The sequence below is a fragment of the Poromitra crassiceps genome, assembly GCF_964638095.1.
Source record: "Poromitra crassiceps genome assembly, chromosome: 27".
Taxonomy (NCBI): domain Eukaryota; kingdom Metazoa; phylum Chordata; class Actinopteri; order Beryciformes; family Melamphaidae; genus Poromitra; species Poromitra crassiceps.
In genome coordinates, this window is record NC_139650.1 from 2,054,478 (window position 1) to 2,079,666 (window position 25,189).

At 42.8% G+C, this 25,189-nt stretch overlaps 1 protein-coding gene across 1 annotated transcript; it reads right to left on the bottom strand.

Annotated features, from left to right (window-relative positions):
* Positions 1 to 7,300: 7,300 nt before the first annotated feature.
* LOC310799212 (cytokine receptor common subunit gamma-like) lies at positions 7,301 to 24,824 on the bottom strand. The gene is made up of 8 exons (XM_083661779.1): positions 24,721 to 24,824; positions 23,863 to 23,953; positions 20,499 to 20,677; positions 16,259 to 16,401; positions 15,879 to 16,053; positions 14,392 to 14,497; positions 12,998 to 13,073; positions 7,301 to 9,903 (listed from the first exon to the last, which is right to left on the bottom strand). The coding sequence occupies exons 1-8, from the start codon at positions 24,782 to 24,784 to the stop codon at positions 9,598 to 9,600; spliced, it is 1,140 nt and encodes a 379-aa protein (XP_083517905.1). The 5' UTR covers positions 24,785 to 24,824; the 3' UTR covers positions 7,301 to 9,597.
* Positions 24,825 to 25,189: the final 365 nt, after the last annotated feature.

A 25,189-nucleotide genomic window follows, 5' to 3' on the forward strand; every position in this document is an offset into this window, starting at 1 on the left:
CTTGAGGAACAGTTTCTTCCCGCAGGCCACAAGACTCCTTAACATACACAAATAGTGTAGTAGCCGTACTGTACCGTACTGTAGCTGCTACCATTACGTATGTCTAATGTTTAATTGTATGTTTAATAAGGTACATGCTATTTGCACCTGTATGTCAAATACGTCAAATTTAAAATGTTTAAGCACGTCTAATAAAGAAAGAAAAACATTGCATGGATGCATAACTGGGACGTATCCTCAGTGATGTACCCTGGGGTCATAGGATGTTTCGGGTCTCGCAACATCATACACCCTCGCCCAGGTGACCCAGCCGGGGCTGGCCAAGCCCCAACTTACGTCCCAGTAGCTACCCACGGTCAGCCCTATAGGGAGGGTCGAAGGTGGTCATGCGGTCAGGGCCACTCAATACGCTGCTCCGGAACTACTCTGCCGGGACCGGGGGAGGGAGAGGGCTCTGGTACGTAGAGGGACCGGGCTCTGTGGGTTGCCACCCGGCCGGGTTCCTCCCTCATCTCACCAGGTCTACGACCTGTGCGCTGCACCAGAGTCCCCCGCTCCAAACATCTCATTCCGAGGTGATGGTATCTTAGTGGACACCATGCAGTACCAGTACTTGGTGGCACTGCAGTCTCCACTTGCGGCTTGAATGGCCCTCCTAAAAGGCCTCTCGTGGGTTTTTGGGCTTCTTCCTCACGGAAGACGCAGGCTGGGGAGCTAACCCATACTGCTACCCGGGTGCCGTCCCTGTTCCGGCTGTCAACTGACTCTCCAGTAGTCACCAGTCTTTCCTGGTTGTCACGTAGTCTATTCCTATGAGTCACTGGCTAGGCCAGGCTAACTAATAAAGAAAGAAAAACATCGCATGGATGCATAACTGGGACGTATCCTCAGTGATGTACCCTGGGGTCATAGGATGTTTCGGGTCTCGCAACATCATACACCCTCGCCCAGGTGACCCAGCCGGGGCTGGCCAAGCCCCAACTTACGTCCCAGTAGCTACCCACGGTCAGCCCTATAGGGAGGGTCGAAGGTGGTCATGCGGTCAGGGCAAAAGTATGCACATGACATGTGCACCTACTATGTGCAGTGAATATGCCACTGTCTCTGACTTGTCTTATCACTATACTGCCTTATTGTTGTTGTGTCTCTTGCTGTTTTTGCACTCATATGCCCTGTTATATTTGTACTATGTTGTAAACGGAGTCCACAGCACAAGAATTTCACACGTGATACTTGTACCATGGAGTGACAATAAAAATCTTGAATCTTGAGAATACATTTGCTGTTATGTTACTTTAGATGGAAGGATATCCATGGGAAGATTACTGTAACGATTTCATTAAACACAACAAAATGTCATTACTTTTCCTAAACTTTCATGGATTTTACTAATTGCATGACTTTTCCAGGCCTGGAAAACAAGATTTTGAAATCTGATGAATTTTCCAGGTTTTCCATTGCCGTGGGAACCATGAATTAAATGTTTACTCTCCTGTGTGGAATTTCATGTGTCTCTTCGCATATTGCTCATGACCAAAGCCTTTACCGCAGACTGAGCAATTAAATTGTTTATCACCTGTGTGGACTCCTATCATGTGTGTCTTTACACTTTCTTTAGGAGTAAAACCTTTACCACAGACTGAGCAATTAAAATGTTTCTCACCTGTGTGGACTCCTATCATGTGTGTCTTCATGCTTTCTTTACGAGTAAAACCTTTACCACAGACTGAGCAATTAAAATGTTTCTCACCTGTGTGGACTATCATGTGTATCTTCAGGTTTGTTTTTTGACCAAAACCTTTACCACAGACTGAGCAATTAAATTGTTTATCACCTGTGTGGACTATCATGTGTGTCTTCAGGTTGTTTTTTCGTCCAAAACCTTTACCACAGACTGAGCACTTAAATTGTTTCTCACCTGTGTGGACTTCTATCATGTGTGTCTTCACGCTTTCTTTACGAGTAAAACCTTTACCACAGACTGAGCAATTAAATTGTTTATCACCTGTGTGGACTATCATGTGTGTCTTCAGGTTGTGTTTTCGTCCAAAACCTTTACCACAGACTGAGCAATTAAATTGTTTCTCAGCTGTGTGGACTATCATGTGTGTCTTCAAGTGTGCTTCATTACCAAATCTTTTACCACAAACTGAGCAGCTGAAGCTGTTTTTCTGTGAGTATAAACCTGACTGAGGTTCACTAGTTTCCATCCATTCATCATCACTGTCTTCAGTCTCAGAAGAGTCTTTAGTCTTGTCATCACTCGTTGGTTGTGAATTACTACCTGGATATAAGTTCCTGGCTGGCTCTGATATTCCACAGTCCTCTCCATCACCCTCTGTTTTCATATGTTCAGCTGAGCTGCTGGGTAGAGGCTCTGCCTCTCTGTTCTCCTCAGTTCGGCTTTGATTAAGCTGTGAGGACTGAGGTTTCTCTTCCTCATCTTCACTCTTCACAGGGACAGCAGTGAATGGGAACATGGTGATATCAGCCTCCTCCAGCCCTTGAAGCTCTTCTCCCTCCCTCCCAGTCAAGAGTTCCTCCTGTTCTTCTTCAATGTGTGGGGGCTCTGGGTCCTCCTGAAGCTGCTCTCCCTCCTGACTGGTCCAGAGTTCCTCCTGTTCCTCTTTAATGTGTGGGGGCTCTGGGTCCTCCTGAAGCTGCTCTCGCTCCTGACTGATCCAGAGTTCCTCCTGCTCCTCTTTGATATCTGGGTGCTCCGGGCATTCCTGGTCCAGACTGGGGCTCCACTCCTGTAGCTCATGAGAAACTTCTTTAATGACCAACAGCTGCTGGAAGTCTGGAGGTACGGCTACTCTATGTAACCGCACTACAGGATTTAAAACAGTGTCTCGCAGCTTTCGTTGTTGCTCGTTCTTTTTTGAATGAGGAGATTCAAGCCTGACAGCCTGAATTGTTAACTCGTCACGCTCCATTTCTTTCTTCAGAAGCAGTCAACTCAGTGGAGTGGGAAGATCTGAAGATCAGGCAAAAAAAAGCTTCCTCCTCGTAGGCTACTCTGCTATTATTCTTTCAAACAGCCCAAATATCTGTTCAACGGCCTCAGTTAGTCACCAGTTCACCAACGCTGTCAGGTTTTGGACATTAGACATTTCCATACAGTGACACAGGAACTTTTCCTCCTGGACGATTTACTGATAAACGCTGTTCTTAAAGGTCCCAAATTAGCTCGAATAGCTCCACAGCTAACTAAACCATTCATCTGAGTCCATAAGAGTAGCTTCTTCTTCCTCTCCGTGCTAAACGGAGCCTCGACTCCAGTTCGTGATTATATAATCCATACAGTCTGAGTCTTCTGTTGGTCAATTACAGCTGTAAACTATGAAAGGGGGGACGTAAGACCAGAACAACGCGGCAGCTTGAGCGACCTAACTGGCGAGGTTAGCCCATTAGCCTCATTGTTAGCCTCATTGCGATTCTGCATTTCTATGGGGTGTCATGAGCAGGAATTTCTTACGTCTGGTCTTTATTACTTCCGGCCAGGATTTTTCAGAATAAAAGCTGTCATACAAAATCGATAAAATACACAAATTGAAGTGATGTCACACAAATTGAATAAATACCCATGCCAAACTACACTCTAAATCAACTATAGGCTAACCGTGAGTTTGCTCGTTTAATTCGTTGATATAGACGGTTTTCACCAGCTGCAACCCCACAGCACTTCCTTTTTCTCAGCTTCTTCTTCTGTGTTTTATGGCGGTTGGCATCCTTAAATGTTGCATTACCGCCACCTGAATTGTATCAGCTTCACAGTGCTAACTATTGACAGTGTCCACTTTCTCAGCTATTCGGGGAAAACACTGACATAGCCTACTTCTATTTCTATTTTTGCTATGTAAACGTTTAAATGTAAAGATAGGCCTATGCGTGCAATAACGTACTGATAGTCAGCTTACTCTGTAACATGTAGCTTTTATTAGCCTCTCAGGCTAGCTCCGGGACGCAATCTTTTTTTTCCCATGATGGCGAAGGCATGACCCGCCCCTCTCTACCTCTAATTTGCTGACTGCACTCGGCTGCTCTCGGCTGCTTCCCAGGCGAGCCAGAAGTCATCTCAAACGAGCCTATACTTTCATTCAATGTCACGATGCTGCGGGGGGAAGTAGGCTACTTCATAACTACGAAAATAGTGTCCGCTGTTTATCTCCCTTTCTGCTGCAGCATGTTGAAGAAATAAATGTTCAGTTTGAACAACACCCATTCTGGTCATTATAGAGCAAGATGATCGCTTCCACTACCAGGGCCGCCCAGAGGGATGGCAGTGGCCCTGGAGGGATCCAGCCCCTCTCCTCTCCCTCTCCCCTCCTCTCCCCCTGGTTCCCCCCCTCCTCTCCCCCTCTCTCCTCTCCCCCCTCTCTCCTCTCCCCCTCTCCTCTCCCCCTGGTTCCCCCCTCCTCTCCCCCTCTCTCCCCTCTGGTCCCCCCTCTCTCCTCTCCCCTCCTCTCCCCCTGGTTCCCCCTCTCTCCTCTCCCCCTCTCTCCCCTCTGGTTCCCCCTCTCTCCTCTCCTCCTCTGCTCTGCTCTCCTCTGGTTCCCCCTCTCTCCTCTCCCCTCCTCTGGTTCCCCCTCTCTCCTCTCCCCCCCTGGTTCCCCCCCTCCTCTCCCCCTCTCTCCTCTCCCCCCTCTCTCCTCTCCCCCTGGTTCCCCCCCTCCTCTCCCCCTCTCTCCCCTCTGGTCCCCCCTCTCTCCTCTCCCCCTGGTTCCCCCTCTCCTCTCCCCCCTCGGTTCCCCCTCTCTCCTCTCCTCCTCTGCTCTCCCCTCCTCTGGTTCCCCCTCTCTCCTCTCCCCCTGGTTCCCCCCCTCCTCTCCCCCTCTCTCCCCTCTGGTCCCCCCTCTCTCCTCTCCTCTCCCCCTGGTTCCCCCCCTCCTCTCCCCCTCTCTCCCCTCTGGTCCCCCCTCTCTCCTCTCCCCTCCTCTCCTCTGGTTCCCCCTCTCCCCCCTCTGCTCTCCTCTCCTCTGGTTCCCCCCACCCACCCCCCCTCTCCTCCTCTGCTCTCCCCTCCTCTGGTTCCCCCTCTCTCCTCTCCTCTCCCCCTGGTTCCCCCCCTCCTCTCCCCCTCTCTCCCCTCTGGTCCCCCCTCTCTCCTCTCCCCTCCTCTCCCCCTGGTTCCCCCTCTCCCCCCTCTGCTCTCCTCTCCTCTGTCCTGCGTCTCAAACAACGCAGGACAACGTGATTGGCTGGCTCAGATTTGAACAGATCTGAGCCAGCCAATCGCGTTATCCTGTGATGACGTAATGTCCTATGACCCATGACCGGATGGACCATATATGGACTTCCTCCCCCCCCTGGCTGCGCTATCATAGCTGCTGACTGTTACTGCACTATCAGTCAGATCCGTGACATGGACGTTACTCTGCAGAAACTACAGTAACAAAATCACGAATTGCTCTGTTTTTGGAGCTCTGCATGTCTGTGTTTGTCTAGTTAATGTGTTAACGTTAGCTAACGGCTAACATTCGCTAGTTAGCCAACCAACCAGCAGCTAACATTAGCTAGCTAGCTAGCTTACCGGAAGCGATATTTTTTTGGGATGACGGCGAAGGCATAACCCACCCCTGGCCCTCTCTGCCTCTGATTAGTGGCAGCGTTATAAACCATAGATATGACTATATTAAAAACATAAACACACTGGCGTCTTTCATGCAGGCTAGCAAGCGTAACTACTGTATGTCTGAGTCTGACCCACTGAGTTTGACGGTCTGACCACAGACTGTAGAAAGAGATGTAATGCAGGATAGCCAAGCGAATGTGTTTGGATGGAAGTTTGACGCTAGGCCAATCAGAGGCAGAAAGGGGCGGGTTATGCCTTCGCCATCATCCGAAAAAAGAATATCGCCTCCGGGACAACAACGCTTCCTACCCAGCGTGTGCACGTCTTTCCGACAGGGGTGGTTGTTATGGCAACTATCAACAACAACAACAACAACAACTACTACTAACTACTACAAGACATAAAGACCGAAATAGGCTACCTTGTTAATGTGTCTGTCGGAGACACGGCCTAACGTTAACATTTAATAAGAGCCGAATATCAGCCTGCGCTCAGCTATGTATACAGGAAGTAAACCGGATATTCAGGTGGGTTGTGACGGTTGTTATTGTTGTCAAGTTAAAACTGTCTATAGCCTAAGCCAGTGATTCCCAACCTGTGGGCCGCGGCCCCCTGGTGGGCCGCGAAGGTATTGCAAGTGGGCCGCCAAATCATTTCCAAAAAAGTATGATTTTTGAAAAAAAAAAAAAAAAAATTTTTTTGAAAGATTTTGAAAAATCATACTTGAAAAAGTATGATTTTTGTTTCTTTGATGTTATTGCTTTTGCTTGAATTGAAGTTTCATCTTTACATCATCTTTATATTGGGTTTGTGTTTATTTGTAACCCTATCGATTTAATGGGCTTTCTTCTGATATTTGGATTTTGTTTGGATCTGATATTGGATGTCAAATTGTTATGAGAATGCATTTTTCCATTGTTGAAGGATACCGTTATTTATTAATCATTTGTTAATTAGCCTGTTACAGACAGCCCCTTGCTTGTCATTTCTGACATCTGTTTGGTGCTGATGGACAGCTCCTTGAATGATTGGTGTGTGTGTGTGTGTGTGTGTGTGTGTGTGTGTGTCTGTGTGTGTGTGTGTGTGTGTGTGTGTGCGTGTGTATGTGTATGTGTGTGTGTGTGTGTGTGGACAGCTCCTTGAAAACTGTAATACTGAAGGTGTTGCAACATGTTACAGGTGCTGTGTTAGTGACTGTGGAGCTTCCAACATGTTTCTCCTGTATTCAGTTCAGTCATTTATGTTCAATTTTCAATAAAAAAGTGCTCTGAGAACGCATTATATGGCCTTTGTATTTATGGGGTCGGAGGTGGGCCGCGAACATTTTTGAGACATAAAAGTGGGCCCTGAGTTGGAAAAGGTTGGGAACCACTGGCCTAAGCGATTGCCCGAACGATTCATTAATTAATAAACTAGTGAACGTGAAGTGAAGTGAGTCAGGAAGAGCCACACCCGCCCACTCACCAGACGGATCTGCGGATAATGACCTGCAGAGTTCCTTTTGCGCTAATCCGGATCTTACACCGGATCTTACACCGGCGAGCGAGGTGAATAATAAAATTAGATCTAATCGTTGTTGCTCGTTCGTGCGTGCGTGTGACACTTATGGACAAGAGTACTAGTATAGCCCAAAAACCTACCAAAAACCGGTTTAAATTAAAAGTCAACCTTTGTAGTTGCATTGCACACCAAGTAGTCTAAAAATAATGTTGACGCAAATAAAGCAGTTTCTGTTTATTTCAAATGCAAATTGGCAGGTAATGGCAGCAGGTAACACAAAGAATTAAAAAAATAGAAATTGGAATTATAGCCTACAAAACATCCAACTAAATGAAATGTTCAACTCTAAAATAACAAAAACAATGGTTACTCTCAACCCTACTCTTAAAATGATTGCATGACAATAAACTTTACTCAAAGATTATTATGATAAAATAATTTAGGCCAGTGGGTCTCAATCGTGTTTGGCTTCAGTAGGCTACTAACGCTACCTACCCCCTTTCCCTGATTTCTGAATCAAAGTACCCCCTTTACCCGACTATGCATTTGGCTTAGAGAACTGCAAGAGAAAATAGCATAATGACACACTGAATGAATGATGACCCACCTTTTGAAGAATATAAAATAACAAAATAAGTAGCCTAATGGAGTGAAAGAGTTGCAGTGCCTCCTGAGCAGATTTATCTTAATATTTAATTTATTTCCTTTTTTTTCTTTTCTATTTCCCCCTTTCTCTCAAGTACCCCCTGTAGTAGCCTACCTCCACGTACGCCTAGGAGTACGGGTATCCCAGTTTGGGAACCACTGGCCTATGGCCTTTAGCTTAACAAGTACAGATCCTGTACAGGCCCATCATGGCGCATGTGTCGAATGCCACGAGCTGCAGCAGAAAACACAATTAGAGATGGATAGATTTCTGTCCACTCATTACATGGACGCAAGTCTGTTCCGACAGCAGTACAGGAGCCGTACCACATCTAGTAGACACTGGGCTCCACTACAGCATTGCGTTGCATTGCCATCAGCACTGTGCCAATGTAACATTCTCCCTGCTCCACACAGAGGGAGAACGCGTTGAGAAAACAATCAATTCAACTATTCCGAATGCGTACATCAGCCATCGAGGATGGCATTTCGGTGATTTTGTAGCTTGGACGCAGCCATCGGACGCAACACAAGCAGTGGAGTATCTTTCAGTGCTGGTAAAGGAATCATTCTTTTGATGGCTTAGGGCTGATCGCCGTAGTGGAGCAGGGCCGTGACTGACTGCATCGCCTGAATTTAGCTCATGATGCCCTCGGCTGTGCGGGGAAAAACAAAACATTCTTGTGGCATGCTGAAATACATTGCATACCTTTTCTACAAAATAGCCTATATACTGTACATGTTGTAATGAACCTCCAAGCAACCTTTCAAATGCTGATCTATAGGCCTATATCTATATTATATTTCCTGAAATAGTGGAACAGAGGAAGAATCGAGGTGAACTGGTCTAGCATTTAAAAAAATATTTAACACTTTGGTCCGAACCTCAGAATTGCCACTGGCATTATATATGCCTGTAAGACTGAAACCCTATATTCCCATGGCCAGGACTGAGTTGATATTCTGTAAACTGGCCCATTTTGATAAACAATGTGACTAGTTAGCTATCTCAGCCAAATGCCAAGAATAGATCATCTCTAAAATGTTAATGATCAAATTCGGCATACCTGATCTTGGGCTGAGTATTATTAGTCAATCTGAAGTTTGCTGCATGTGGATGTGGTCTCACATAATCACACAAGCTTACAAGAGGTTAAAAATAATGAGAAATACACATCAACATCATATCAACAAGCTCTATTTAGGGACAGCTGACCCCACTGGCTATAACTTCAGGTCTATTCAACAGTTCAAAAAACCTAATAGGCTACACGTTGCAGAAAAAAAAGTTACTTGACTGAAGCAAGAATTAATCAAGTTACTTTAGTCAAGAGAAATACAATTTAACCAATCACACAATCATTAGAACAGTGAAGCTGTGCCTTATCATATCTTTCCTTTGAGGGTTAATCCCATCTCAGTTTTGCATCAAGAACTCTTCTGTTCTGTTACAATTCTTATTAGAAGATGGTGAAGCCAGACTCTGAATTGATAGCAATTTTTAAGAGGCACTTGAAATGAATTCCTTATTTGACTTAAAAAGGTATTGTATATTATGCTTTGTGCTTTCTTCTTTTCACGTAGATGAATTCAACTCAGGCCTGATATTTACACAGTACCCCCCATCTGCTACTTGTAGTAGGAATACTCATTTATACAATTTGACTGTATTGTAAGACACTCTCAGTAAAGGGATGATAATTTATTTGACAGAATGTATGACTATTTTGGTCATGTCATGCACTTTCTGTATAAAACATCTAAAATAAAATAAAATATCAGATCATGGGGGACAAAATCTTATCAGATGGGGGTCCGTGGTCTAATTCGTGTCAGTTTAGGGGTCCTTGACATGAAAAAGTGTGAGAACATGAGTCCTAAACGGCATGCTCCCCCTTCTCAGACAAGACAGGTAAAATGGAGGTGGAGCAAGAGGAGGCGCAGGAAGTAGACAGACCCTCTGATTGGTTAGCTGGCATGGTAGACAGGCCCTCTGATTGCTTAGCTGGCATAGAGATGGAGAAGTCAGTTTGGTCGGTGGTGGTGGTGGTGGAGCAGCTGGAGTTGTCAGAGCTCTCACTATCAGATGGAGAAACCTGGCTGTCCTCGCGGACGGGGCAGGCACGCTCAGTGAAGTTAGCCTTTAAGCCCTCTTTCAGGGCTTTGTTGATGGGAAGCCACTTCTTTAAAAACAAAACAAAAGCATGTTACATGACTTGTCTTGCAGCCATACAATTATGGTTTGTTTGGCCCTTCATATCTTGCAGTAACTTCACAATACAGTACATTACTCACTCACTCTTCCACCAAATGGGAAGAGTATGAACATCAGATATGACTATATGGAAATGACCCGAGCTTCCAGGTTACAGATTCCAGATTACAAAAAGATTTGTATTTAATGCTAATGCTGGCATACAGGCACGCAATACAGACAGTAAACCTAGTTTGGCTAAAACTATTATACAACAATTTCATGTCTCAGAAATAGAAAGTACATCACTGGAGGCTTAAAACAGACCCTGCTAATATTACAATTAGCAGTGTATTGGCTGTAGGGATGTAACGATAACCGGTTTTAATGATAAACATGGTAATATTCCTTACAATAACCGTACCGTTTCAAATTATCATTATAACCGTGGTACCCGTGATTACCGTGGTACAGTACTGTGATTACAGTGCTTTGAAAAACATGGTAAAGCTGTCCATCATCAACCAAAGTTGGCAACCGTCTCCAACATGCAGCCTTGCAGAAATTATTTCAGTGAGTGTATCAATGCTTTTTGGGTCTCAGTTTTCAATATAAAACATTGTCAAATGATTTCAGTGATTCTCAGTACTTTTTTTCACCCATTTTTGTTAACACTTTATAATAACTACACTATAAAGAATTAATAAAGCATTAGTAAATACTTAATTTATCATGAATTCATCATTTATAAAGCATTATTCATACATCACTAAGCATTAATAACACAGTTATAAACATTTTATTCCTGATTAATAACCTAATCTCTAATGTGTTTAATGATTGTATTCTCATACAATGGTTAATGGTTCATAAGATCATTTAGAAAGTGTAAGTAAATGATTAAACAACTATTTATATGTATGTACATTTATGTGTACATTTGTAGATATGATTTAGACATGGTTAGTGAGTGTTAATAGATGGTTTATAAACTCTTATTGACACTCAAACTCATGATTAATTAAGGTAGTTACTAGTCATTAGTTATTTTGTGTGAGCCCATCTAAAGTGAGGACTATCTACGCCTTATAAAGCATTTAATAAATGAGATAGAAGGTCTCAGCTAACCTTGACCAATGGAGACAGATGTCTGAATGCCCAAACGGCCAGGGGGGTGATTCTGAGAGATGTGTGTTTCACTCAGGGGTTTGTGTCTCTAAGAGGGTCAGAATTGCATGATGGGACAAAAATGCGAATTAAGCCTCCCAGAGCCTTCTAAACAGCCAATAGGAGGTTTTTCTTGAATAACTCTGGAACCGATGCTTGGCTCTTTCCAGAGCCGTGTAGATAGAAGAGTCCCGACATCTCCATTCACTCCGATGGACCAGTTTTTTTACTCTCAAGAGTTCCAGGAAGTAAGGTCCTGGATTAAGCAGCACTGTCGAGTTGCAGCAAAATAGACAGTTTGTGTTGTACTCTGAAAGGGGTTTTCCCCCCTTGAATCAAATTGTACATTATCAGCTTTATTTTAGCATGCAAAAGTAGCGCAAGACCCATTCCTGGCTGTTAATTGGCTAATGAGTCTTGCATTTTGGTCCTCCGCTGACGCCACTCTCTCTCTAGACACTAGCTCTTTCTGACATTTTCATCGCTTATCCAGGAACTGAGCATGGGCGTTCCAACTAAACCGTCCCTACGGCCTCGGGAAGTGGGTGAAATTGACGTTTTTGTGTATTTTTATAGGTTTTTAATTGTCAAAGGTGTAATAATTATTCCCTAAACAGTAGATGGGTTGGGTTACTCCCCTAAGGGTTTGCGGATGGGGCTAAGGGTTTTCGGATGGGGCGGTTCACTTGGGATCAACTGTGAGTTTCTAGGATTTGGGGAAATGATGGTCTCGACCTAGTCTCAAGATGAAGACCAGACACGCTGCCACACGCCACACGTAATCTAGTGACATAGCGACCCCACCCGAGCAGATGCCCTCCCGCCTCAAGAAGAGAGGCATCTTGCCACGGAGTCACTACGCCAAAGAATCAGTTGCCATGCTGCCACGCCATCAGAATTAATGCCATACCGCTTCAGGCCATGAATCCCATCGCCATGCCATACTTTAATAAAGCTTGCTGATTAACCTTACCCTCTGGTCTCTCATGATTGAAATAGGATAATTGGGGGGTTTCAGTTTGAAAAGTGATAATTATTATTTTACTTACACTTTCTAAATGATCTTATGAACCATTAACAACTCATAAATAAATGGTTTGTAATATAATACTTATTTATAAATGGTGAATCTATCATTTACAAAGTATGAGAATACAATCATTAAACACGTTACAGATTAGGTTATTAATTGGGAATCAAACGTTTATAACTGTGTTTATGACTTACTTACTAATGCTTAGTAATGTATGAATAATGTTTTATAAATGATGAGTTCATGGGGAATTAAGTATTCACTAATGCTTTATTAATGCTTTATAGTGTATAAAGTGTTACCCAATTTTTTAAGAAAACCGCGATAATACGATAACCATGATCATTTTGGCCACGATAATCGTGATGTGAAATTTTCATACCGTTACATCTCTAATTGGCTGCCAAATAAGGCACTAAATTTAAATACAAATCTTGTTGGGACTCCAGGGATTTCTATCTCATGCATCTTTTATACCCCTTTCACACCAAGGGTCCACCCAGGGTTACATTCCCAAGGTAATTTTGGGTGGTATGAAAGGGTTAACCCGGGTTGCCTGGGTTTGTTTCAATGTGAATGGCACCACCCAGGTTGCTATTTGTTATGCTAATAGCCTATGCTAAGTGTTATGAATCACCCAGGTTGCTATTTGTTATGCTAATAGCCTATGCTAAGTGTTATGAATCTCTCCCTGGTTGTGACCATGTATGTTGTGACCTGGGTCCTATCTGAACTGTCATGACCAGGGATTAACCCTGTGTTGACTGACTTGGTGTGAAACTGTGAATTGACAAAAACCCATTGAACATGGGTCAAGTAACCCTGGTCCAACCCTGGTCGTTGAAAGTGATATTAGGCACAAGAAGGCTCTGCATCTACTAACCTCTACATTGTCATGGATCAGGATTTCATCCAGGATGCCTATTTTGGGAATGATGGGGATGAAGATGATTCTGACCCTGTGTGGGGAAATAGAGACACGTCTCACAGGTGACAGAGACAACAGCTGACATGACCTTGTTTCTCTGCAGTTCTTTAACACTGTACTGGGGTGGATGAAGCCTTAATCTCTCGAGACAGACTTTCGACTTGCATCGAAAAATCTGTCGGCAGGCTCCGTCAAAAGGGGTGTAACAGTGCTCGCACACATGCTGCGCTTCACCCGATCAAAATGAAGTGAACGTAACCGGTGTGTCGTCAAAACTGACCATTTTCAGCGTATAGCAAGTTGCTACTTGCTACTAGCAACGAGCTAGAGTTGTTATTGTTGTTTCATAGCGATGGATGGATTTTAGAGCGACACGCAGGCAGTGGAAAATAAATCCATTAATGGGCGGAGCCGGTCGGTTGGAGCCAATGGCAGAGCTTGCAGGGAGCGGAAAGGGATTTTCTTCCGCTGCCGACCGCGCCTCTTGACTTCCTGTTGCTCCACATTAAAACGGGGCTGCTGCCCCCAGAGGTTAGAGGATTTTTTTTTTGTTTTTTTGTTTAACCGATAGGTTCCCAGATTGATGAAGCCTAGTCATCTACCTGGATCAATTGGCACATGGCATTAATATCAGGATGGAGTTATAGAAGTCATTCTGATTTCATTCAAAGTGTTATTGTCCATGCTCCTGTATGGCCTCTTTCTATACAGAACACATCATAGCATCTTCGCGCCAATATTCTTTTCTACCATAAGGACTATAATAGACAAAGTCTTTCATGAGTAGAAAACACTGTTCCACACATGTCATTTTTCTTGACAGTTGCTCAGTCAAATGATTGAAAGTGTATTATAAAGAGAAATGCACACGTAACAATGGAAATATCAAGCAGCTTTTGAGTTCTTGAGCAAATAAAGGGCTTTGCATGAATAACAATGTTGATGACAAAATGCTGAGCTAAGTATACTTCATTGATGCTGTGACCATCCATTCCACTATACAGTAACTATCACCAATCAATTCCCAGCCCCCAAAATAGAACCGTCAAGCATAACTAAATATGTTTTGTTGCACTATATTACTTTTTACCCCTATTAGGACTATTTCTCTGCATACTTGCACTTTGTATTGTGTTTACATTTTAAATATGTTTTTGTTGCACTATGTTACTTTTTACCCCTATCAGGACTCTAAGCCTGTATCATCTGGCAGGGGGACTAACAATGGAAATCAGTCTTGTGACTGCAATTGTCGTGCATTTACATTTTCTTTTAAATGTTCATTAATGTACACCTGTCCCCTATCGAACAAATAAATGAATTGAATTGAAGTGAATGAGCCAACCCACCTTTCAGAGTGCACCAACATCAGGACCAGAAGGATTAGGGTGCAGGCACCCAGCACACCCAGCACTGGAGTCCACACGGACACGGACATGGACATAGCATGATTGTCTGAGAGAGAGAGAGAGAGAGAGAGAGAGAGAGAGGATTGACAGGTTAACATGCTAACATGTTAGCATGTTAACATGTTAACATGTTAACATGTTAGCATGTTATCGGTGCACCTTCACAGTATTGTATGTCCAATGTCAGTAGAAAGTAATGAAGGGGTGATATTAAGCCTTGGCGGTCTGTAAAAAATATGGCGATGTATGTGTGTATATATATATATATATACAGTATATATATGTGTGTGTGTGTGTGTGTCGTCATCATCATCATCATCATAACTAAAAGGGAGCAAGTGGGCTCTGCGATTTTTGTCGTTGAGTGATGTCACAATGCGTCACTTGAGTAATTGTGCATTGTGACATCACTGATGATGATGTCATAAGAGCAATTGTGATGTCATCAGTGATGCGAAGAAGAAGATGGATGGATCCAGAAGAAGGCGATAATGCAACATTAAAGGGTACATTCAGCGATGTTTTTGTGTTAAAATAAGTGTTACATGGCTCTATATTCTGACAGCAATCACTGAAATAGAAAGTTTGCTCAGTGACTTGAAACCCCCAGCCCCCCCCGCTGTCCTCATGCAACGTTTCTCTGATTGGATAGTTTGAGGTCGGCACCCATTTTTATCCAATCAGAGAAAAGTTGACATTTTCTGGGAAACAGAAGGTCAGATTGTGATGCCTATAAAGGACTACATGTATTTCTTCACCCCGAATCCTACGCCACCATCCGTGAGTCTCTACGGGTTACGCTTGTGGAGATACGTCCATCCTGCATGCAGGACTACAGGAGAGAGAGGACAGCGGGGGGTTGAGGGTTTCAAGTCACTGACCAAACACTGTATTTCAGTGATTGCTGTCAGAATATAGAGCCATTTAACACTTATTTTAACACAAAAACATCGCTGAATGTTCCTTTAATGTTGCATTATCGCCTTCTTCTGGATCCATCCATCTTCTTTGGTGTTCTATACTCTTCCTCGTGCCCTCTAATCTCTGCCACCTGTCTCTATTTATAGCTGTCGAATCCTGGCATCTATGACATTATTGATGATGTAATCAGTGCGGAACCTATGACATCACTCCTGATGTCATGAGATACTTGTGGCTCTGGTGACATCACCGCTGTGACGTCCAGCTATCGCTGGGAATGTTATTTCTTCTTGTCGTGACAATCATGATCAACGATGGTCATCGTGTCGATGATGTCCTTCCATTCTCCAGGAAGTAAAAGTAATGAGATTGTGACCTAATTCGAATATATTTTTGTAATTTAGCATAAATTGTCAAATAGGTGTATATAAAAAGTCATTTTAATTTCAGTGTGACTTTAATGTAAAAACAAAAGTTGTATTGTGGTCATTTCTTTCTCTTTTTACCCTTGCCGTTCTTCTGCCTCATGGAACCCCAGAAGGCAGGTTGACTCCAGTCACCCCATTGAGACCGACCACCACAGTGATCCGCGATACTGCTCCTCGCCTGCAGCTCATACAGGGAGCTGCTGGAGGGCAAATTGATGCAGTAGTTCTGCTTGCCACTACCGAGTTGAGAGTCCTGTGGAAAATATATCAGAAGATGGAGTAGAGAGAGGAGAGGGGAGTGAAACGGGAAGCCCAAAGAAGAAGAAAACAAATGATGAGCAAATAAGAGAAAGAGGAAGAATGAGAGGAGAGGTGGAGCTAGATTATGTCAAATAAATCTCAGTATTATTATTATGTATTTAATTCCAGCATAGGCTTTTCCATGACCATTTACCCACCTCCCACTTGTTGTTGTTGGTTCTGTAGCGAACCTCACTGGCCACACAGTCAGGTTTTATAGGAGCGGTGTGGTTCCAGTAGTACCACAGGTTATAGTCAGTTCCATTCTTGACAGTCAGGTTGGTTGGTGGATTTAGCTCGACTGGAGAGAATGCAGAGCAGAACATTAGACATTTAATACAATGTGACGACATAGTGGGGAAGAATTACTGGGATAATACCAACTCACTCACAACTAACACGCCCTTGAAGGAAGGTGATGATAAAGCCTTACGAGCCCCAGGGAAAATTACAAGTATTCAAATTGTGATCGTCATTGTCCCATTCACGTGCTGTCAGATATATTGGAAAAACAAATCTTAGTGAAAATCTTCTGTCTTAGTCAACTTAGAACGATGATCTTAGAGCCGGTTTTGATTTCTAGAAATTAATCTCTTGCGCAATCATGCAACCTTTGTTCATTAGCATCATTTGCATAAATTATATAATTAGGCTGAAACCAGGACATCTATATTTTGCTTTAGTCAATTCCATTTTGGATTTTAAAAACAACAAATGTTCAAAACATTTTTAAGGAAAACGGAAAGGAAAATCAATTGGATATAATATAAAGTAAAGATATTTAATATACATAACATAATTTCAACATAAGAATTCAAGCATCCATAACAAATGGATTGTAACAAATACAACAAAAATCTCTATATGTCAAGTCATATTGAAATTCAGCAATTGCATTTATAATTTGTTAGTTTTTTTCCATTCTCACATTGTGTACTGCAAAGGCAAAGGTCAGTGCATTGTAAGTTTCTCTTCCTACAGGAACATCTTTGTGTTGAACAATCTCATTTGCAGCGGCATCTCACCATTTCAATGGTGGACTCAGGAGCTGGTAGTACATCAGTGCAGTGGGTCTCAACTGGCCTTCATCATCCTTGAAGTAGCCATTTTTGAGAGGATCTAAAGGTACTTGCTGCTCAACGCTTGCCTGTCCCCAACAACATGCCCAACTGTACCCTAACAATGTGCTTTTTCTCTGTAGGTGGTAGCTTTTCACTCTCCGCAGCCACAGCGTCGCTTCACTCCGATACGCATAGAACAAGTCTGTCCACACACGCAGGAACTGATGATGAAGTCAGATTAAAGAAAAGTCTTTGTGGATCATAGTAATTATGATTCTAATGCATAGTTGACAATTTGGCATGGGATGGGAAAATGATTCATTGGGGAATGAGGGTTAACGGGGGTGTTTGTTTAAAGTTAGTTCAGAATATAAGTTAGTTGCTTCCTCCTTCTGAACCACAAGTGGAGCAACCCGCATGTAGATGAGAAGGAGAAAGGAAACCCTTCCTCTTTTCACTAGCCGACTGCTATTATTAGAATGGGTGCAGGAGGCCACATACAGCGACAGACAATTTATAAGGTTACAGTAACTGATTTAAATGTACTGTATCCATACAACTTTTGGGGAGCTGTCTGAGATGCAATGCTTGGAGTGAGATGTGTACTGATGTATGCATCTTAGTGGGCAGTGGGATCTGATGAATACGAAGTGTTGTGTAATTCAAATGTGAAATATATGCTGTTTCAGTCCGAATTGAAATGTTAGTCTGGTGTGAAGGAGCAATGATATTCAATAAGTTTGAGGGGCTAGTTGTGGTGGGATTGAAAGTGTTTATTCAATTTAAGGTTAGGGATGAGGACAAATGTTATTATGTATGCTTACGTGTGTATTACATGAATGATTTAGAACTGTATAAGAGATTGCAATTGTGCTGGGCTTTTTGCTATGACGCTAAAATAAAAAGCAACTATATGCGCCAATATCTGATTTCATCTCTCTTATTTGAACGAAGGTCCATCTAATAGGTAGTAGCCTCTTCTCGTAATGTAGAATGTAGAATGAAGAGTTTCGATATCAGATCTGACTTGTGAGTGGCCTCTGTGCTGCATGTTTCTTTATTCCTTATCCCCTATTTCTTTGCTGTTTTTATGGAGGAAGAATTGGACTCAAATATATATTCTTAAAAAATATTCTTATGTACCTGTATACTACAGTATGTGGTTGAGTGCTTTGAAACTGTTTTTTGCACATATGATATGGAGAACAAGAAAAGAATACTGAATATACCTGATGTGTCTTTCCTTAGTATACTAAAAAGTATTGATTAACTGAATCAGCTTTGAAATTTAAACTCAAGCCTGTGTCTTCTGATATATATACATTTTTGATATATGTACACCTTTTCGTTATACTTACAATTTTTGTTCTTAGATAGCACTTCCTTTTTAAAGTGAGCCTGGGGCTACCTCCAAGCCAGTAGGCGGATGTATGCACCTATATGTACCGGTACCTATATAAACACTTCCTGAAATGTATGTGCTTCACATGACACTGAGGAAGATCCGTATCGGATCGAAACTGTTTGTCTCTGTCTATTAAATGTTGTCCATGGGAGCAAAAATCAACTTTGTGTCACGAGGCCTTTTTCTATTTTGATTTAGCTTTTCACTCTCTGCCATATACTTGCAGAACATGTGTCACCGCAGCTCTGGAATGTTTCTCATGTTTATCCCTTTTGGGCAGTAGGCAGCACACACAAACCTAGCCAAGCATTTCTGTTGTTCCTCCATTACTCTGGAGTCATCTGAAAGCATCCCCAGAGCTGCAACGATGTCATCTTCTTCGAGGAAAATCTTGAACCAAGAGCCCAAAAGGAATAAACATGAGCAGCAAGTACCTTTGGATCCTCTCCAAAATGGCTACTTCAAGGATGATAAAGGCCAGTTGAGACCCACTACCACTGATGTACTACCAGCTCCTGAGTCCACCATTGAAATGGTGAGATGCCGCTGCAAAGGAGATTGTTCAACACAAAGATGTTCCTGTAGGAAGAGAAACTTACAATGCACTGACCTTTGCCTTTGCAGTACACAATGTGAGAACGATGAGAACTCAAGATCTGAAAACTGGGATTCAGATGGCAGTGATGCTGAAGATGATGAATGAGATGAGTTTATAACTAAGTTAGTTATAAATGCATTTGCTGAATTTCAATATGCCTTGACATATAGAGATTTTTGTTGTATTTGTTAAGTAGGCAGCTCCCAGCGCAGCCAGGTATTTGCGCGTAAAAGGTCCTCTTCAAAGCTCTTAGCACAAAGTAATTGCGCGCTGCTGATGATAGGATAATGCCATCCATTCCCACATTTTAGCACTGAAACGCCTGCTTTGGCAAGTGGCAGCCTATGCCCAGTACAATTATCACAGGCATGCGCTTGTGTCCGCCCCCAATTTGCATTGCCCACGGCGTTAAACGAGCGCAAACGCTAAATTAGCGCTTTTGGGGAGATAGGGCCCTTGTTTTTTAAATCCAAAATGGAATTGACTAAAGCAAAAATATAGAAGTCCTGGTTTCAGCCTAATTATATAATTTGTGCAAATTATGCTAATGAACAAAGGTTGCATGATTTAGTTATGGCAAGAGATTAATTTCTAGAAATCAAAACATAGACTCAGGCTCTAAGATCATCATTCTAAGTTGACTAAGACAGATGATTTCCTGATTGTGACCTTTTTTAAACAAAATGTATACTAATTATGCTAATTATGAAAGGTTGCATGACTGCACTGTGGTAATAGATGAATTCCTGCACATAACAAACGTGGAGTTGGACTCTTAGATCATCTTTCTAAGTTAACTGGAAGCAGAATTATAGCCATTTTCCAGTTTTGGGAGGCCTGTGCGCTGCACGTCATTCGCCTGCGGCGAGCAGCTCGCTCTAGCCTGAAGGACCCCAGGCCGCGCCGATCTTTGCACAGATTCTCTAAGCGTTCCAAAAATGTATAGTTTACAAACTCTCCAAAAATGTTGAATGAAAATACATAAGGAACTGGAAGAAGATTATCCTGCTGGACACAGGTTCGCGTTTGAATAAGCTAGCGTTAACCACAGACCTTATTTTAAGCATTGCGCAAAAAAAACATTCAAAAAACCCATAGGCAGAAACAGTGAAGTGTTAGCATCCATGTTTTCCGGACTCATTCCTGCGGTACTCTATTGTCCCGTGGTCCACCACAGTGGACATTAAAAAGTCTAAATGGTAAGATGTTTTTTTAAATGGCCATAAATAGGTAGGAAATCACATAAAAATAATTTGGAAGGCACTTTGCCCCCCTCGGTTCCCAGGAGTTTAAGACACCCATGAACGTATACGGTAGTAAACAAATAAGCATACCTTTCGATTTGAGATCCTTATGCTCATGCTGAAAACTGTCGCTGCCGTGCTGCAGCTTTGTGTAAAAGGTCTCAAATCTGGATGGTTCCTTATAGGGCTGCTTACATCCAGTGACACTGCTGTTTTCTGAGATGTAGGTGTTGCAATCACTCAACTCTGGACTCTCATCATTAAAGAACCTGAATAGAAAATACATCACAGATCAGTCATTCAAACACAAAACAGTAAGATACCCACTTTCAACAGCACCCAACAATAAGACACTTACTTTCAACAGCACACAAATATAAGATACCCACTTTCAACAGCACCAAACAGTAAGATACCCACTTTCAACAGCACCAAACAATAAGATACACACTTTCAACAACACCCACCAGTACGCACTTTCAACAACACCCAAAGACACCCACTTTTCAACAGCACCCAACAATAAGATACCCACTTTCAACAACACCCAACAATAAGATACCCACTTTCAACAACACCCAACAGTACGCACTTTCAACAGCACCCAAAGACACCCACTTTTCAACAGCACCCAACAATAAGATACCCACTTTCAACAACACCCAACAGTACGCACTTTCAACAGCACCCAAAGACACCCACTTTTCAACAGCACCCAACAATAAGATACCCACTTTCAACAACACCCAACAGTACGCACTTTCAACAGCACCCAAAGACACCCACTTTTCAACAGCACCCAACAATAAGATACCCACTTTTAACAACACCCAACAGTACGCACTTTCAACAGCACCCAAAGACACCCACTTTTCAACAGCACCCAACAATAAGATACCCACTTTCAACAGCCGCACGTCGCCCAGGTTCAACAGTACCTAACAATAATAACTAGAGATTTGCGCGTTTCGCCAAAGATACCCACTTTCAACAGCACCCAACAGTACGCACTTTCAACAGCACCCAAAGACACCCACTTTTCAACAGCACCCAACAATAAGATACCCACTTTCAACAACACCCAACAGTACGCACTTTCAACAGCACCCAAAGACACCCACTTTTCAACAGCACCCAACAATAAGATACCCACTTTCAACAACACCCAACAGTACGCACTTTCAACAGCACCCAAAGACACCCACTTTTCAACAGCACCCAACAATAAGATACCCACTTTCAACAGCACCCAACAATAAGATACCCACTTTCAACAGCACCCAACAGTAAGATACCCACTTTCAACAACACCCAACAGTACGCACTTTCAACAGCACCCAAAGACACCCACTTTTCAACAGCACCCAACAATAAGATACCCACTTTCAACAACACCCAACAGTACGCACTTTCAACAGCACCCAAAGACACCCACTTTTCAACAGCACCCAACAATAAGATACCCACTTTCAACAGCACCCAACAGTAAGATACCCACTTTCAAAAGCCTTCAACAATAAGATACCCACTTTCAACAGCACCAAACAATAAGATACCCACTTTCAACAACACCCAACAGTACGCACTTTCAACAGCACCCAAAGACACCCACTTTTCAACAGCACCCAACAATAAGATACCCACTTTCAACAGCACCCAACAGTACGCACTTTCAACAGCACCCAAAGACACCCACTTTTCAACAGCACCCAACAATAAGATACCCACTTTCAACAACACCCAACAGTACGCACTTTCAACAGCACCCAAAGACACCCACTTTTCAACAGCACCCAAAGACACCCACTTTTCAACAGCACCCAACAATAAGATACCCACTTTCAACAGCACCCAACAATAAGATACCCACTTTCAACAGCACCCAACAGTAAGATACCCACTTTCAACAACACCCAACAGTACGCACTTTCAACAGCACCCAAAGACACCCACTTTTCAACAGCACCCAACAATAAGATACCCACTTTCAACAACACCCAACAGTACGCACTTTCAACAGCACCCAAAGACACCCACTTTTCAACAGCACCCAACAATAAGATACCCACTTTCAACAACACCCAACAGTACGCACTTTCAACAGCACCCAAAGACACCCACTTTTCAACAGCACCCAACAATAAGATACCCACTTTCAACAGCACCCAACAGTAAGATACCCACTTTCAAAAGCCTTCAACAATAAGATACCCACTTTCAACAGCACCAAACAATAAGATACCCACTTTCAACAACACCCAACAGTACGCACTTTCAACAGCACCCAAAGACACCCACTTTTCAACAGCACCCAACAATAAGATACCCACTTTCAACAGCACCCAACAGTAAGATACCCACTTTCAAAAGCCTTCAAGAATAAGATACCCACTTTCAACAGCACCCAACAGTAAGACACCCACTTTCAACAGCACCCAACAGTAAGACACCCACTTTCAACAGCACCCAAAGACACCCACTTTCAACAGCACCCAGACACCCACTTTCAACAGCACCCAAAGACACCCACTTTCAACAGTACCCAACAGCAAGATACCCACTTTCAACAGCCCCCAACAACAAGATACCCACTTTCAACAGCACCCAACAGTAAGACGCCCAGGTTCAACAGTACCTAACAATAATAACTAGAGATTTGCGCGTTTCGCCAAGGCTGAATTCGATTGGATGAATGGTTCTCGAGATAAACCGCTTTTTGTGTTGCCAGTATAGGTGGAGCTATGACTATGCGCGTGTCCAAAATTCGGCACCACAGTCCGTTGGGTTCCTGGCAGCGCACTCCCCAACCCAAGTCGATCAGATGAACGGTTCTCAAGATAAACCGCTTTTTGTGTTGCCACTAGTTGTGCATGTGAGTGTGTGTTGCCAGTAAGTGGCACTATGACTACGTATCCGCGTGTCCGAAATTCGCCACCGCACTCCGTCGCGTTCCCGGCAGCGCCCCAAGGTTCAAGTTGATTGGATATCGGTTCTCAAGATAACCCACTTTTTGTGTTGCCACTTGCCAGTAAGTGGCACTATGACTATGCAGCATGGCACTTTGTCAGGTCCCCCCCCCCCTCCCCAAGTTGAAGGCGATCGGAGCAATCGTGTGCAAGTTATGGCCATAGCGCCTCCTATGGGTGTATTTTTTCGTTGTTGTATTCATGAGCCCAGAGGGGAAGAGCACCTCCTACTGGTCCTCCAACACCACTTCCAGGACCAGATGGTCTCCCATCCCATGGTAACCACAGTCAGACCTGCTTACGAGCTTCCCCAGCAAGCCAGCAATGTAACACAGGAGCCACAGCGCTGGCACAACAATAAGATAACCAGTTTTAACAGCACCCAACAGTAAGATACAAAAAGGCATATGATTATACAGTATATTCTCAAATGAAAGATCTAAAATGTATTTTTCTTTTCCTTTCCAAAATTAGGTTCATATACTGACCTGCTGGAGAAGGTATAATTGACGTCTGGAGTCCCATCCCCGTTCCACATACAGTGTACATACTGCAGGTTCATCACCATACACTTCACATCTGTCAGACAGAGGAGAGTTAAGACCAGCAAAGTCTTTCATAATGAAAATGAACCAAAAATCTGCTCTTTCACTCTTCTCTTTACTATGAGTTTCAGAGGCGCTGTACATGTAAATCTACCTGTAAAACTTGGTTACACACTGTTACATGCATGGTTGCACCTATATGCCAAGATACACATGAATACACAAGCGCACACACACACACATGCGCGCGCGCGCACACACACACACACAATGAGGAAATGGTAGCATGTTGACGTCAAAGGGAGTTATTTTACAAACAAAATGGGGACTTTACAGGAAGTAACCCAATGCGTACTTGTTTAATCTGATAATTTAATTCAATATGGCTCCACAGTGGTTTATTATTGATAGCACTGCTAACATTTGATCAGCTTTCAATACAGTTGTAGTTTTTGTTTCCTTCTATATCCAATAATTTTCAAGAAAGAATTTTAAAAACATTGTGGAAATCCCCCAAAATAAACTGTATGTAAAGGATGTAGTAAAACATAGATTACAATTGTTTCCTATAGATATGTTACAGTGGAACATTATACGATTAATAAAAATGAATATACAAATACAAATTAGAGTAAAACAACAAGTGTCAGAATTTGAAATTGAATGCACACTGAGAGCTAGAAAAGCCCTTGAACAAGTCGAATAGCTTTGATTTGATCTGGCACATCCCACAAATGTTTCAATGTAATAATAAATATAAATTAAAAGAAGCGCTGCTTGGAGGTTTCAAAATGTTCTTACCTGGGGGTTTTCTGGCAAAAACATGTTCAGTAAAGTAGAGAAGGAGAAAGAGTCCAAGCAGCATCGTGTCACTGGAAACAGGATGCTTTCATACTAAGCGTACTTCTACATGTGAATATAACTTGAGGTTTTGTGGGTTTCGTTTCCTGTCAGCGGAAAAGCTGATAGGAAATTATAGAGAAGGTAGCCTACTTTGAAGTTGCAAAATAACAGAGACTATACCTTAATTTCCTTCACCTGATTTGTACAGTATTATACTTTGTGGAACAACTAATAATTTCAGTAATTGTGGAATCATTGTCTTACTTAAATTAAAAAGCAAGTAATAGTAAAGTGCAATAAAGCTGGTTAATAGTGCTGCTGGTTTATTTTCCAAATAATGATAATGGTCAACACAGTCTCTGAGAAAATTTTGAAATAGTAACATTGGTCCACAGTCAAAAACATTTCACAATTTTGGCTCTAAAAT

Bases quoted from the DNA above. Each gene is read 5' to 3' on its own strand.
- LOC310799212 (XM_083661779.1), bottom strand. From the start codon at position 24,784: ATGCTGCTTGGACTCTTTCTCCTTCTCTACTTTACTGAACATGTTTTT. The intron at 23,954-24,720 runs GTAAGAACATTT...TCTGTCTGACAG, and splicing joins TTTTGCCAGAAAACCCCCAG to ATGTGAAGTGTATGGTGATG. The intron at 16,054-16,258 runs GTGGGTAAATGG...TATTTTCCACAG, and splicing joins CCAACAACAACAAGTGGGAG to GACTCTCAACTCGGTAGTGG.